This window comes from Setaria viridis, chromosome 3, assembly GCF_005286985.2.
Source record: "Setaria viridis chromosome 3, Setaria_viridis_v4.0, whole genome shotgun sequence".
Classification (NCBI taxonomy): Eukaryota; Viridiplantae; Streptophyta; class Magnoliopsida; order Poales; family Poaceae; genus Setaria; species Setaria viridis.
In genome coordinates this window covers 24,178,589-24,194,462 of record NC_048265.2, presented here as the reverse complement: position 1 = coordinate 24,194,462, position 15,874 = coordinate 24,178,589, and the positions used below count along the sequence as shown (strand labels likewise).

Below are 15,874 nucleotides of genomic sequence, written 5' to 3'. Positions count from 1 at the left end.
AAAATTTTGGGGATAATGCAATGACCGAGCGAAAGCTTAAAATTTTGCGGACCAAGGTGAAGCATCTTCCTCTCCCTCTGGTGGAACTTTGTAGGGTTTTTGTTTGCAGGACATCACCAATGTGCGGATTATGCGGTGCACATTGCGAATATTGATTTGGTCTCTAGCACAACGTGAAATCACATTTTGATCCAAAACACACCGCACATAATAAATTAATTATTCTTGACTGATAGGAGGGATAAGAAGTCTCCATCTGACCCTCCCCTCTCTTTCATCCTCTTTTCTCTATCAGCCGCTCTAGAGCGACAACAAGCTAATCTCGCTGGAGACCTCATATGCTGGCGGGCCTCACCGAGTGATGCAGGTGTATGCTCAGGCCAAGTGACACTGCACGAGCGGGCGGATGCACACCGCGAACCTCGAGACGACGCCAGCTCGGGTGCCTCCCAGTCCCCGGCGGCGACAGTTGGAGAACTTGTGCCGCAGTGTCCGTCGCTCCTTTATGTTGATTGGCTCATGGCAGCAACGCGGTTTGTGGCGACCAGTGACGGGGCATAGCCAACAATGGCTAGCATGGCACAACACCAGTGGGAGAGAAGAGGGGATGAAAGGTGAGAGGGAGAATACGACAAGGGGGCCTGAAGGCAGAAAGGTCTTTTTACTCCTCTTCTCCGCTGAAAAAGTTAATTTATTTGGTACAGTGTATTAGGACCAAACCGTGCTTTCACGATGTGTTTGAGACTAAATAGAAGTTTGCGATGTTTGCCGTGCAAAACCAGAATATTCTGGTGGCGTCCTATGGACTAAAAACCCAACTTTGCAGCTTCTCGGCAACGGCAACCGGAAAAAAAAAGGTTAAAAGTGACGGATTCACCGAATTGACGAGACAATCGCTCCCAATCATCGAGCGCGCTGCAGCACACGAAGCAAACCGGGTCCAGCGCTTTGGCGCTGAGCAGTGTGCAGAGCGCTAGTGGTAGGTCCGTATACTCGCTGTCCGCCGATCCACGGCAGAATGCTCCCCAATCGATCTCCACCCTAACCCCATTCAATTCCCTCACTGTGTTCTGCGATGCCTCTCCTCCCTCCTAGGCCACGCGCACACGCGCACGCAGGGTCAGGGCCCCCGTTCGGGACGCGTCCTCGATCTGTTGCCCCAGTACCGTGGCTGTGGCGCAGCAGCAGCCACCAGTGGCTGCATCACGTACGCCGGCAAATGGCTGATGGCTGATGGCGTGAAGGCGCCGAGCCGAGGCATGCGGGAACGGGATGGAAGGTGCATGGGGGCAATGGATGGAGCAGGCCGCGATGGCAGCCTAGCAGCAGGTGCATCCTTTCCTGCTAGTCTCAGTCTGCTACCAACCGCGAGCATCATTGCGTTGCATAAACATATAGTATATATAGTATATACTGTACGTTGAGGCACATGGCCAAATCGCGTCGACGAAGGTCGAATTAGGTGCCGGTTTGACGAATCCCTGCTTCTGCTTGGACGCAACGAACTAAAGCGAGGGAGGAAAAGGATCAGCGACCGAACCTTCCGTTGGGGCCGGCCGCCGGGGACACAGGCCCAAGCGCCCAACCATATTTTTGGTTTTCCGGAGTACGATAAAAGAGGTCGCCAGACAGACCACTTGAATTCTTCCTTTTGTTTTTAGATTTTTTTTCAAGGACTTCTTGTTCCTTTTGTTTTTGTGGAGGACTAAAAAAAGGCGCGGCTCCTCATGAACTGAGGCTGCATGCGTTGCTGTCGTGGTAGATCATCCACTCAAGACGAATAATCATGCTTGGCTGTACATCAGTACGTGTATTGGATACTAAGCTAGTAGTAGAAATGTGAGAGGTCTACTGGCCTTTTCTTATTTGTATATTAGAGAGCAGGTGAGTTCGTGTGTATAATTCAGCTGTTCGCTAGCTATAAGTCTATAACCCAGCAGCCAGGTTAGTATATTGTTCACGAAACAAATGGGGGAATTAGCTGCAAATTTGTTCCTGTTTTTATTTTATTTTTTTTAAAAAAAGAAACAACTTTATGAGGTAGCACTGCACGGCTTCTTGCATTGCATTATTGGAGCGTATATATAAGATTGTCCTGGAACTGGAATAAACAAGGAGGCCGATCGATCTTTCTTCAAAGACACTCGATCCTTTTCCGGAGAAAAACAACAAACTGCCTAAATTAATTGATTATTAATGCCAAGCTAGCTCGCTAATCATTGGCTCCGAGTCATACTATCATCTCAGCGGAAACGTGTTAGCTAGCTTAGACTGTTAGTTAGCTCTCGCTTTTGCATGAGTCCTCCGCGTTATGCACTTTGACTGACCGAGCACCTACCACTAGTCTAACAAACAAGCTTGCTTGCATTGGTTTATTCTTCCCATGTCCAAATCTAACAAACTGAATTTGTGGCCATACTTGCCGTTTGACTTGCCTCTACTCTCATGATGCTTTAGAATAGGAACAGGACCTTAACCTTAGTGATGATGTACAGTGACTGTCAGGCCTGATGATTGATCCACAGATGCCTTTCGACGCTACTGATTCTGTTTGCCTCTTCCTGCTGGTTTGACAGCCGTAGAAACAACAGTGAGCTATACATGTTTGATTCTAGAGGCCAAAAAAAAAAACAACTGTGGCAATTTAGCATTTGCAGGAACCGACAACATGCGCGTGGTATGTTGCTGTAAAGCGTTTAATTCTAGTTGAATAATGACGGAAAAACCCCCACGTGACCAAGGAGCAACCATCCCATCATGCTCCTGTTTGACATGCATGGCTTTTTTCCTCCGTGTTGGAGAATTAGGTCGGTTTGGTGGGAGCCCGCTAGGCTTTATATATTTATGTCTCAATATTAGAGGTACCCCTCCATCCTAAATTATAGGTTATTTTAGCTTTATTAGATTCATAGACTTTATTATGCATTTAGATATACCCTATGTCTAGATGCATAATAATATCTATGCATCTAAAAAACCCAAAACGACTTATAATTTGGAACGGAAGGAGTAGTTGCTGTTGGACTTTGTTGTAGCATGCACTCGAGTACAGTACGTACCATTTTGCATATTTGTTAATCATGAGTTAGTTGCGTGCATTAAGACCTGGCACTCGATAAAGGTAAGAAAAATTGGAATAAAGGCTGCTTTCTACGAACCTTGCTAAAGCATAAGAAAAAAACAAAGATATGAGTATTGTGTACAATAGAAGCTTGAACTAACAAATGTTTGATGGGGGAAGAGGCTTCAACAAAGAAGGATGTAAACTAATACAAAAGCAGATTGCCGGAACCAAAGCGATGGTTTTGTTTGGGTTATATTGTTAACACGAGAGGATTGTTTGTTATTCACACAAACATGCACCCCGTAGTATCTTAGGACGTGGAGTCCAAGCTTTTTAGGATCGATTGAAGTCTGAACATGACGTGCTTGCCTATCGTTTCGGCTTTTTGCGCGGCCCGTTATCGTTTTCTTGTCACCCGACGACCGAGGTCGCAGGAAAACACAGGCCCGATATCCTCGGAGCGCCCTCGCGCATCCGTCCACGCACCTCAGTCACGGAGCGCGCCACGCCAGGACGTACTGCCCGGGCGCCACGCCCTTGAGAACCTCCGCGACCTCGGCTGCAAAAGCTGCCTGCCGCGCCAGTCCCGGCGCGAGCCTGGGCGCATGGAGCGGCCAGATTCCCTGGATGCTGGGAGTGCGTGGGACTGGTTGGGACTTGGGACTTTGGGAGCCCGCCGCCTTCTGCCAATCTGCCTGCGTCGGCGTCGCGGTTCGGCAGTTCTCGACGCCGGCCTCTCCGCTGCCCGCCACGCACCACAGCACCACAGCTGATCCGGCCTGCTCAGGGTGAGGGTCATTGCGGGTCGGCGTCATACGGCTGGCTGGCTGGCTGGCTGGCTGGCGCTGCTTCCCGATGGCGATGGGGTCAACCCGTGGCCGCCGGTACGTGCGTGCGTCAGGTGCCGCCGGGTCCACGACAAAAGCTCGCCCTCCTTTTTCTCTTTCTTTCTTTTGTCCAGCGACTTTTTCCTGGGCGACCGACTGACCGGCTGCCGTGGACGTTCGGTGGGGGAGAGCCACCATGCAATGCAAGTGGCCGCGGCCTAACGTTCTAGCCCTGCTGCTCCCGCGCGAGTGCGACACTGCGTTGTCGTGTCACTTTCTCGGCGGCTCCAGTCCAGTCCACCCGGGGCGGGTTCCAACGACCGAAGTACGACTATTTTAATTCAAAATACGGCCAAAGTATCACGAATCCGATTTGGTGCCAACATTTTCACAAATCCAATTACCAAACTAAAAAAAATATGGTTCTAGAGCATGGTATTTTTTTTTTGCACTTTTGAGTGCAGGCCTCCAATAATCAAGGCCCGTCGATCTGAGCGCTCAAGCCCACAAGGCCGGCCGATCGCTGTGCATGGACCATGCTTTAGCCCCGTCTAAAAAGAAACGAAATTGGGCCAGACAACAAGTTGACCTAGCTTTCACGACCCATTCTTTTGCAGAAAATGTGCTACCGTGATTAACCTCGAAGCCATGGGAGATTGGTGTTGCCACGAGCCCACGACCCCTCGAGTTCCTCCAACCATTTTTTATTTTTCTTTTGGAACTTTCGGGTGTTATTTTTCATATATACAGTATAATATGGTAGGGGAGCACATCCGTCATGGAAGAAGATCTGGAGATGGTAGGTTATGCATGTGGCTGATAAACATCACAGAAAGAAAGTCCGTATGCAAATTTCCATAGTTTTATAACCAAATATTCAAATTTAAATCTGATTGCACCACTAATTTTATATGATAAGATCTTAAAAATAAGACCATATTTACTATATTTGAATGCAACTGTTCTAGCTTTATATGAAATTTCCAAACATATTCAAGTACGGTTTTGTTTTGAAGATCTTGTCTTGATGGTGCAATCGAAGTTTGCACACCCAGTTTAGGAAACACGACTTTAAATGTGACCTTTTCTATCTTTAAAGTTGTGCTGCAATTATTTTCTAGTTGCCGAAAATTTGTTCGGAGAGATGGAAGTGCTTGGACCAGTGCATGCATGCACGCCATGCGAAGAGGCCGCCTTTTGCGACATGGCTACAGCCAGTAGCAACGCATGGCGAATGGTTTTCCCGTCTCTCTCTCTCTCTCTCTCTCTCTCTCTCTCTCTCTGTCGGAATTGAGCGGGATCCGAGACGGCCGCTCGCATTGCTTGATCGAAGGGGAACGAAAATCAGGTTGGAGGGAGAGGAGACGAGGAGATGCAGCGGCAGATGGCGGCGACGGTGGAGGAGCAGATGATGGTGAAGGCCATCAGGGAGGAGTCGCCGTGGGAGGCCCTCCCCAAGCGCATCCAGGCCGTACTCGTCTCCAAGGAGGAATGGCACCGCAGGTACGTGCCCACGTGAGATCAAAACCCGGGACCTGCGTGTGATTCTGCTTGTACAAGAATGAGCCTGGAAGACTTGCGCATTTAATTTTGTGATCAAATATGGGGTTTTTCCGAAAAAATGGTGCCGATAATCTTAGGCTTATTTATAATTTTACGTTTATGTTCATAGTGACGGGTCTTGTTGGTGGAAAGAGTTGTGTTGCCTGATGCAAACAGAACATACTTCATCATTGCTGTTTGCCGTTTGTATGTTTATTAAAATAGAAAGAAAATTAGAAGTATAATATATGCGTCTTTAACAACTTATTGATTTTACCTAAAAAGAACAGAACACAACAGACACGAAAAAACAGAACTAATATCGAGACTCCAGTCTCATGGATGCTATCATGGTTGAGAACCTAGTCAGATACTTAGAGCTAGTAACCCTTTTGCAGAGTGAGCAATCTTTTAATTGCAGTGTCCTCTTTGTCACATGACTGATGTTCTGCTTTATCCAAATGTTGACCCCAGGATTGTTGATTATTGCATACGTAAGCGGTTGCCATGGGGCTCCTGTTTTGCCCGAAAAGTATGCAAAGAAGGGGAGTATTATGAGGATATGGTGCGCTATCTCCGCAAAAATCTTGCAGTATGTTGTCCAGATTTTTCTTATACTTGCTCAATAATTTTATGATGCCTCACACGAAAAAGAAAAAAAAAGGCTCTATACTGTTTTGTGACATCTTGTAGAAACTAATTTCAAAGTAGCTGACAAACTTTACTGAATAGCATAGGGTTTCAAAAGGACAACACAAATGATTTTACTCTAATACTTACCTTTACACCTCCAAATGTGAAATACTATACCTAAAGGTTGCTAATGGAACACAATTTCTTTTGTTGAAATTTTCTTCAGATACATGTTTCCATCGGTCACAGTATTTTCAATGCTCTTTTTTCCCCTTACGTCTTATCAGGAAGTTATAATATTCTTATTCTTGGATACTTCTGTAGTACATTTCATGACTGCCTTTGTAACAATATTTGCAGTTATATCCATACCATCTTGCAGACTTTATGTGCCGAGTAATGAGGATATCCCCCTTCAGATATTACTGTGATATCCTTTTTGAAGCTATGAAAAATGGTAACCACTTGTTAATCGAGAGCATTTTAGGTCATCACACTTCAGTAATTCACTTGATTAGTATATCTGCCATCATAAACCTTCGTGAGTTGTTTCACCATTTTCCGTGATTGAAAAGTTACACATGAATGATATAACATGAAAATGCCATTTCTTCAAGTATATACATACTTTATGCATCTTGCTAATAGGTTTTATATTTCTGCCAATTGTGGAGATCAGAGAAGATCTGATTTGGCTTCTGATACTATGCGCCATTCATTTTCTAAAACATTTGTGTCATGTGTAATCTCTACCTATTATTTGTGATCCTTAGTACTAATGTAGATATTATCATTGAAGAAATTGACTTGCTTTTTGTGCAAAAATTAGGTTATTTAGTTCTAACTTATTTATAATACTGGCAGAGCAACCATATGATAGTATTCCAAACTTCAGTGCTGCAGATGCTTTGAGGATTACTGGTGTAGGAAGAAATGAATTTATCGATATCATGAATAAGTGCAGATCAAAGGTATTTACCAATTGTACCCAGGCATTACATTAACATTTTTGTTTCCATTGTAATGCATCTGTAGTCTTTCTGTGATGTAGGAATGGACAGTAAGGTTATTGTTTCTTGAATTGAAGTACACACACATAATGAAAATTGAAAATACCATTCGTGTTTTCTTGTGTTATATTTCTTAAACGTACTCCTATTACAAAATTAACTTGTTCAATTTTTGATATTTCAGAAGATAATGTGGAAGCTGAACAAATCTATTGCGAAAGAGTTGCTACCTGCAGAGCCTGCAGATTTGGCGATAGAAGCATGGTGGGGAGTTCGATTTGTCAACTTTACATTGGAAGAATTTAAGGTTAGATCTATCTTGGGTGATCTTTCTTTTTTATGGTCACGTTGTCATTTCACAGAAAAATACAATGCTATCATTTTTTCATGTTATAGATGCATTGATTTTACTTAACTTGTTTGTTCTCAATGGGAGAAAATAATACATTAATACCTTGTATTATTGGGAGCTAATGTGCTAATTCACTACAGAGGCTTTCAGAAGATGAGACATCTGCAATAGACAAAATATGTAAGGAGGAAGTCAATTCATATGTTCTATTTGATCCTGAGGTTATACGAGGTCTTTATAGGAGAGGGATGGTATACTTCGATGTCCCTGTTTATCCTGATGATCGTTTTAGAGGTATGCTGCCTGAGAAAGTTATGTCATTGTTTAATTCTACAGGATTTCATTGTTGGTTTGGACCCATTTTTAAAATCATTGCCACATGAGCCCATATTCATCCACACAGTTGCCTCATGCCAATTTTCTTTTGCTGATGAAGACAGTGTCTGGAAGAAGCTTTGTTCCTTCCTGTTGTCTCGAAAATGAATATTTTTGATATAAACACCTCAATTCCTCATGTATTCTAGTAAACATTCTATTTGGTGATGCTTCATTTTTGAGTTTCTGCCATTACTTCAGTTTCAAGGCTTGAAGGTTTTGTTTCAAACAAGGATCAGTCCTACGAAGATCCAATTGAAGAGTGAGTAATTTCCTTCAGTTGTCTTCTGATAACTAATTAGCAATAACGAGCTGCACTCCCTATTCAGCTATTGTTAATTGCTAGTTTTTTCTGCAGCTGTTAAAATCAGTCAACGATCTTTTATACTGCAGGCTACTATATGCTGTATTCGTTGTATCAAGTGAAAATGCCACAGTTGCTGAATTGGCTACAACTTTACAGGCTGACCTTTATCAGCTCCAAGCAGCTGCATCATTTGCTTGTCGATTGGGTTGGGCTGTAAAACTTTTGGATACCGACTCGGTTCTTAGAGATTCAAGCACTTCTGTATTGTCCAGTAATATCCTTAGTGAAGATGATGAAGGTTCACGCACAAGTATCGCCTCAGAAAAGTCTGGTCACGAGTTGCTTAGCAGCGATTCTGATGGACACAAGAAAAACTCTGGGACGGCTTTTGTTGGCTTCATTGTGGATGCTAACGTAACTTCGTACTTGATGATGGGTTCACTCTCTCCAGGTTAGATTACCATGCAATTGCTTAGATCACTTTTCTTTGCAGAATAACATTCAATAGCACTGATTTAATTAGCTATACCCAAATATTCTAATTGACAATGTAACTCTTTAAATGATGTTTGCACAACTTTGATGTAACTTTTCTTTAAAGTGGTATAATGGACTGATACTTCCACACCAAACTATTGCAGGTTTAAAGTCACATGCTGTAACACTATATGAGGCAGGAAAGCTTGGTGCTTCCTGCATTGCTGAGTTATGCAACGATCTAGCTAGTTTAGAGGGGAAACGATTTGAAGGTGTGCTACAAGAATTTGCAAATCATGCATTTAGCCTTCGATGCTTCCTCGAGTGTTTGCTGTCTGGTGGAAATTCACCAAATGAAACAAGTGATAAGACTAGTGAAGTAAATAATCAGGAGTGCTGCATGCAGGATGATTTAGATACCCGTTCTACCATGGAAAACAAAGAAAATGATATTGTTGATAATGTGGTTGATAAAAATGAAAGCTCAATTCAAATTTCAGAATCTTCTAATGGTTGCCAACATGATGAATTATTGCAACAGGATCAACAGATGGGTGATTCTGATGCTGCAGATAGGAATGCATCATCACCTTCAACTATTGTATCTGAAAGCAAGGAAAGCATACTCAAGAACGATTTTGACAACATCCATACCTCAAAGTTGGTTGGTTCAACAGGCAACAGCCCATCCTCAAAGAGTAAAAGAAGCTACCAAGTCAATATTCTTCGATGTGAAAGCTTAGCTTCCCTGGCCCCATCGACACTGGAACGTCTACTTGCCAGGGACTACGACATGATAGTGTCTATGGTTCCTCTTCCATCTTCGTCAGTTCTACCCTGCCCATCTGGTCTGGTACATTTTGGTCCACCTTCGTACTCTTCAATGACACCTTGGATGAAATTAGCATTGTATACGTCAGGGAGTTCTGGTCCAATATCTGTCGTTTTAATGAAGGGGCAACGTTTGAGGTTGTTACCTGAACCATTAGCCAGCTGCGAGAAGGCACTCATATGGTCTTGGGATCAATCTATGGTGGGTGGACTAGGAGGACAGTTTGAAGGGAACTTGGTGAAAGGAAGTCTTTTATTGCATTACTTGAACTCAATGACAAAATATTCTGCTGTGATAGTGCAGCCACTGAGCATAGATGATCTTGATGAAACAGGAAACATTATTACCATCGATGTGCCATTGCCGCTAAAAAATGCTGATGGGTCAATTCCATCTACAATAGTAGGCACTGACTTGCCAAAAGAACAAGTCTCAAGTTTGATTTTATTATTGGAAGACCTGTCCAACAAAGTTGAGTTGAGCACTGTTGGTTACCTTCGTTTAGTAAGGCTACACAGGGTAAGTGAAACTCTCGTGAATGAAAGTTACGAATGGATACCATTGAGCATAGAATTTGGCATCCCTTTGTTCAGTCCAAAGTTATGTGAAAAAATCTGCGAAAGGGTTGCTGAGTCACAAATGCTTCAAAAAGATGATATCACTGAACACTATGAGACAATGCAGAATGTGAGAAAGAGTTTAAAAGAACTTTGCACCGAGTATCAAGCTACTGGTCCAACAGCAAGGTTATTCAATCAACGGGGAGGATCAAAGAACAATTCTCCACGCAAACTAGTGAATATTGTTAGTGGAAGATGGAGTCCATTCCATGACCCGTCATCACCGACTCATTCCGGCTCCCCATCTGAAAAAGATAGAACAAAACCCGCAAGACGACAGAGATGCTTCACTGAAGTTCTAAGCTTTGATGGTAGCATCCTCAGGTAACATCTTACGGACTGAAAAACACTGTGAAGCATTGTTGTATTTTCTCACTAAGATTCGTGTAATCCTAATTTTGTTGTTGACCAGCTCTCATGCTTTTGGATCTTGACAGGTCATATGCACTCACTCCAGTATACGAGGCTGCCACCAGACCCGTCTCTGAAGAGCAACCATCAACACCTGCTGCGAGATTGGATCATGATGATGCGAACACAAAGGATGTGGCCTTACCAGGAGTCAATCTGATATTTGATGGAGCTGAGTTGCACCCTTTCGACATTGTTGCCTGCCTCCAAGCTCGCCAACCACTCTCGCTGATAGCTGAGGCGTCGGCCACATCATCGTTAGCCATGAAATGACGAGTCCACTAGTGCTTTTCTTTTTATATGATGGAGTCCAGTGTGCACATCACTGGCTCCTTTTTGCTGATATGTGCAGAACTAATCTTGAAGAGGAAATTATCACTAAAGCTCACAGGGAAGACTTTTTTGAACCAGTGTTAGCTTTTCTTGGTTCTTATAGATATGAGTTCTCTAGGGATAATCATATATATGGACAAAATGAAGAATGTTGACCATAAGATGTGAAAGTGTGACTATCTATTAGTAGTATCCAAACTTGCTAATATGATCTTTGTAGCATGTTAACTATGGCAACTGTGATCTTCTATAGCAAAATCCTTCTTATCAGACGCTCCATATTGGTAAAGGTTTCAGAAGCATAAATGCAAAGCAGCACTCTCCGAACCTGTCATTTTTAGATAAAAGACCATTATGGTCCTTTATATGAAAGCAAAAGGTTTAGCTGGGGTTACCAGCTTTACAAGAGTCAGGTACAGATTCAGCTTTAAGCTGTGACAGAAGAAATGTTCAGCTTCTCTAATATTAACCACTCTAAGCCTCCCTCTAGAAAACAAGAAGCAAAGCAACTTAATTTCCTCTTGGCATCCCTCCTTCAGGTGAATAATCATTCTTCAGATTGCAATGATTTGCAATGATGATAGTCGATGTTTCAGCCGCTGTATCTCCACTTCCATCCAGGGTTGCTCCTCCTTGCTCAAGATCTTCCATTTTATGAAATAGCATGATAAAAACCTACATCAGGTGAAGCTACCACTATGTTATTGAAAACGAAATCATTTCTAATGAGCCAGAGGCTCCAAGCTATACATCCAAAAAGAAAAATTAAAAAAATTAATTCTTATTTTGGTTGTTGGCTCTGATCCCTCCATCACCCTCTCTTGTAAATCATCTGCACTTACAGGAATCCATCGCCACTCAGCACACATCTCTACAAATGCACCATATAAACTGTGCAATTGCACACTTAAAGATGATATGATCTGTACTCTCCAATTGTCCACATATATAGTTTGCATGTTACCTCTCCCGGCCAATTTTGTTTTGCAAGTTGCTTTGCAGATTGAATTTTGCCAATGCATACTTGTCATAGAAATACTTTAATCTTCAGAGGAAGCTTTGCTTGCCATGCATAGATGTTCATTGCATCCGAACCTGTCATTTGCTACTGTAACACAAGTTATTTTCCCTTAAGCATGACGACGATTTGCAACATCGTCAAAAGCCATCGGCGCAGCTGCCATTCTACCTTCGTTTATTATGGCCATTAAGCCCACACCAGCGACTGGACTTTTGTCAAACCCATTATGTGGTGAATGGGCCAAATCGTTGAAGCCCAATTAAGGTTCTACCCACCAAGCAGACTATGGCAAAATTCCCCACCGGCGCAGCCGACGGTCATTCCCCATGGCCGTTAAGCCCATACCAACCGCCGCCGCCGCCGCCGCCGCCGCCCTCCATGGAGACCAGCAAGTCGCCGCCGCTCTACTCGCCGCCGCGGGAGCCCTCCGCGGCGACGGTGATGCTGTGCCCGTGCCTGGCACTCTTCCTCCTCGTCCTCATCATCGTCTCCATCGCCCTCACTGTCCACTTCCGCCTCTACTGCCACACCCCTCTCGCGCACCTCATCTCCCCCCACCGGTGCCCCCACCACATCTGACCTCCGGCTCCTCCGGTGGCAGCCGCTACCGCGGCACTGGCGCGGTCCCGCTTCCTAGCTGCGCGATCCCGCAGCTGTCGGCGAGATCTCGCTCCCTCCCGGGCTCCCCTCTCCTTGCGCCTCCGGCATGCTGGGCTGCCGATGCGCTCTCTGGCTTCCCCGCCGTAAGGTGCCTCTCCACCTCGGTTGCCTCCGACGACGACGACGACGAGGGCGGTTCGTCGGAGCAGGAGGCGGCGGCAGCGTCGGGCCACCCGGAGCACGTGGGCCGCGTGTGCGCGGCCATCGCAGACGTCATCGCCGCCGGCGCCGACGCGAACCTGGAGGCGGCTCTGTCCGCGCTCGCGCCGCCGCTCTCTGAGGCACTTGTGCTCGCGGTGCTCGATCGCTTCAAGCACGCGCACAGGCCGTCCCACCGCTTCTTCCGATGGGCGGCCGCGTCCGGCTGCTTTGTTCACACCACCACCACCTACTGCAAGATGGTCCACATTCTGGGCAAGGCGAGGCAGTTTGAGTCGATGGTTGCGCTGGTCCAGGAAATGGGGAAGGCAGGGGCCTTGTCCATGGACGCCTTCAAGATCGCCATTAAGTCCTTCGCTGCGGCTGGCGAGATCAAGAATGCAGTCGGGGTGTTCGAGTTGATGAGGAAGAACGGTTTTGATGATGGGGTGGAGTCATTCAATTGCTTGCTCGTTGCTTTGGCCCAGGAGGGATTGGGCAGGGAGGCAAGGCAGGTGTTTGACAAAATGCATGACAGGTACACTCCGGATCTGTGCTCTTATACTGCTCTCATGCTGGCATGGTGCAATGCGAAGAATCTAGTTGAGGCTGGGCGGGTTTGGAATGAGATGCTGGAGAAAGGGATGAAGCCAGATGTCGTCGTGCACAATACGATGATTGAGGGGCTGCTGCGTGGGCAGAGGCGACCTGAGGCCGTGAAGATGTTTGAGCTGATGAAGGCGAAGGGGCCTCCACCAAATGCACGGACTTATACAATGTTGATCCGCGACCATTGCAAACGGGGGAAGATGGACATGGCGATGCGGTGCTTTGAGGAGATGCAGGAGGCCAGATGTCAACCAGATGTTGCTACCTACACATGCTTGCTTGTTGGATATGGGAATGCAAAGCGTATGGACAGAGTGACTGCTGTGTTGGAGGAGATGACACAGAAGGGGTGCCCGCCTGATGCCCAGACTTACAATGCACTGATTAAGTTGCTAACAAATAGGCATATGCCAGACGATGCTGCAAGGATATACAAGAAGATGATCAAGAAGGGACTTGAGCCCACGATCCATACTTACAACATGATGATGAAGTCATATTTCCTTGGTGGTAGGAACTTCGCAATGGGTTGTGCGGTGTGGGAGGAGATGCACCGGAAGGGTATATGTCCTGATGTGAACTCTTACACGGTGTTCATTAATGGGCATATCCGGCATGGCAGACCAGAGGAGGCCTGTAAATATATCGAGGAGATGATCAACAAAGGGATGAAGGCTCCGCAGATAGACTATAATAAGTTTGCTGCAGATTTCGCCAAGGCTGGGAAACCAGACATATTGTACGAGTTGGCTCAGAAAGTAGAATTTGCAGGGAAAGTTGATGTGTCTAATGTGTTCCATCAGTGGGCAGAGAGAATGAAGAGCCGGGTCAAGAGAACTGCCCCTAATCAGACTGGTAACAGAATGTTCTAAGGTTTGATTATTTAGAAGAGCCGCTACCTTTTTTTTTCGGTGCCATGTATAGTAATGTGCCATTGAAGAGTACGTGCATTGATATTTGTTGGAACAAAAATATTGAGTCAGTTTATGTTGTAGTTCTGTTTTTCGTCAGGTTCAACTGTAATGCACAGTAAATCTTCATCAAAGATTACTCTTCAGCCAGTTTTAGATGCTTGTGTCTATATATTGCTGATTTGTAGACTCATAGATAGGAGCTGGGTAGAAATTAAGGCTCTGTCCTTGAGCTCTGCTAAACAATTTTTCAGAGAGAAGTGATTCTCTGCTGATTCTGTGATTCTCTAAAATGAAATGAATTAAGAGGCTGGGAGCTGAACTTGAGCTCTGCCAAATAATTTTTTAGAGAGAAGTAATTCTCTGCTGATTCGCGATTCTTTAAAATGAATTAAGAGGCTAGGAGCTGAAAAAAGTAGCTTCTCCTGGTTCCGTGGAGTGATTCTTCATCATGATTTTAAGAGTTTAAGCTAGAGAATCAAAGAGAATCTCTTTCAGCTACAGAATCATTTCTATAAAAAAAATCTGATTCACTTCTATAAAAAAATCAGAATCAGATGGAGCTCTACCAAACAAGCCATGGCCCCCTGATTTAAGCAAGCATGCTATACATATATTTTCTTTAATGCTAAAATGATGTGAACCCGTGGGGTTGAATTCCGATCTTTCAATGAGAGAAGGGGGATAACTTGATTTGGGGATGGAGATGACGTTCACGACCTGACTACAACCATCCAAGGATGTTGTGCCTTAGCAACCGATACACCACCTCCAATGGTCATCGCGATCTTGTGGAGCACGATCAACCAAACCATTAGAGTAATTCCTGCAAGCAATTGAGGAACAAGTAAGAGCAAGTAGAACAAGCAACTCAATTGCAAATATGGAGATAAAAATCAATCTGAAATCACAAAGTTGGGGTTCTGAATCGAGTAGCACAGATGATCTAGTCAACACACACGTCTACAAGGAAGTAGCAATGAACCCAATCTGTTTAGGCGGCTAGGGCGGTATATGAGAGGGTAGTGGACGACCAGGACATGGTGGGGGTCGTCCTACAACCCTAGGATGCATCCCTAATGGACCCAACACGGCCCATTGCGTCAAAATAAGGCGACGCAGCACCTTGGACAGAAAAACTTCTCGGTAGTAATTTGATCATTGCGACGACCTCAGAACAGATATGGACATGAGTCCGAATCCATATGAAAATAAACTTCATAAGGATTCCATGAAGTACTTGAACGTCCAAAATAGAGTCCAGATGAAGTCGTGGCGGCCGTTACAAGTTGGCACAGTGCTACAGTCCGAATCCAGTCCCGAAACATGTTGGATTTGATATGTTTCTTTCCTTAGGCTAAAAATGATGTGGTGGCCTGGTGGAGGACGTTGGGAATACTTATACTTAGCCCAATCAACTTTTTTGGTCCTTCATGCCTTCCATGTGTGTTTAACACTCTTTTTGATCAACGTATGTATTTCTGAAAATGACAATGAACACACGTCATGGTGCAGCATCAATTCATCAAATGTATCAAATACAATCATGACAAAGAACTGTTTCACCTTTGAATGAAAAGTAACCAATGTGGTTATATCTGAGCAGGTGATGTCCTCATCATTCTTCCCATCTTGGTTGCAAGTCATCCTCAACCTGCTCCAATAGCATTCAAAGGTGCTTGCTTTGATGTTGGAACACATACCGACAGCTATGTTGCATGGCCACAACCAGCAATGCTCTCCTTCTTCGGG

At 44.8% G+C, this 15,874-nt stretch overlaps 2 protein-coding genes across 2 annotated transcripts; both read left to right on the top strand.

Moving 5' to 3' along the window:
* The first annotated feature begins 5,005 nt into the window (after positions 1-5,005).
* On the top strand, positions 5,006-11,005 carry LOC117848032 (uncharacterized). Its single transcript, XM_034729335.2, has 10 exons — positions 5,006-5,394; positions 5,908-6,025; positions 6,427-6,523; positions 6,931-7,037; positions 7,261-7,383; positions 7,569-7,722; positions 8,005-8,065; positions 8,197-8,561; positions 8,752-10,363; positions 10,477-11,005. The coding sequence occupies exons 1-10, from the start codon at positions 5,264-5,266 to the stop codon at positions 10,721-10,723; spliced, it is 3,015 nt and encodes a 1,004-aa protein (XP_034585226.1). The 5' UTR covers positions 5,006-5,263; the 3' UTR covers positions 10,724-11,005.
* A 1,110-nt stretch (positions 11,006-12,115) lies between these two features.
* Positions 12,116-14,278, top strand: LOC117850560 (pentatricopeptide repeat-containing protein At3g62470, mitochondrial). The gene has a single exon (XM_034732417.2). The coding sequence runs from the start codon at positions 12,131-12,133 to the stop codon at positions 14,081-14,083; it is 1,953 nt and encodes a 650-aa protein (XP_034588308.1). The 5' UTR covers positions 12,116-12,130; the 3' UTR covers positions 14,084-14,278.
* The last annotated feature ends 1,596 nt before the right edge of the window (positions 14,279-15,874 follow it).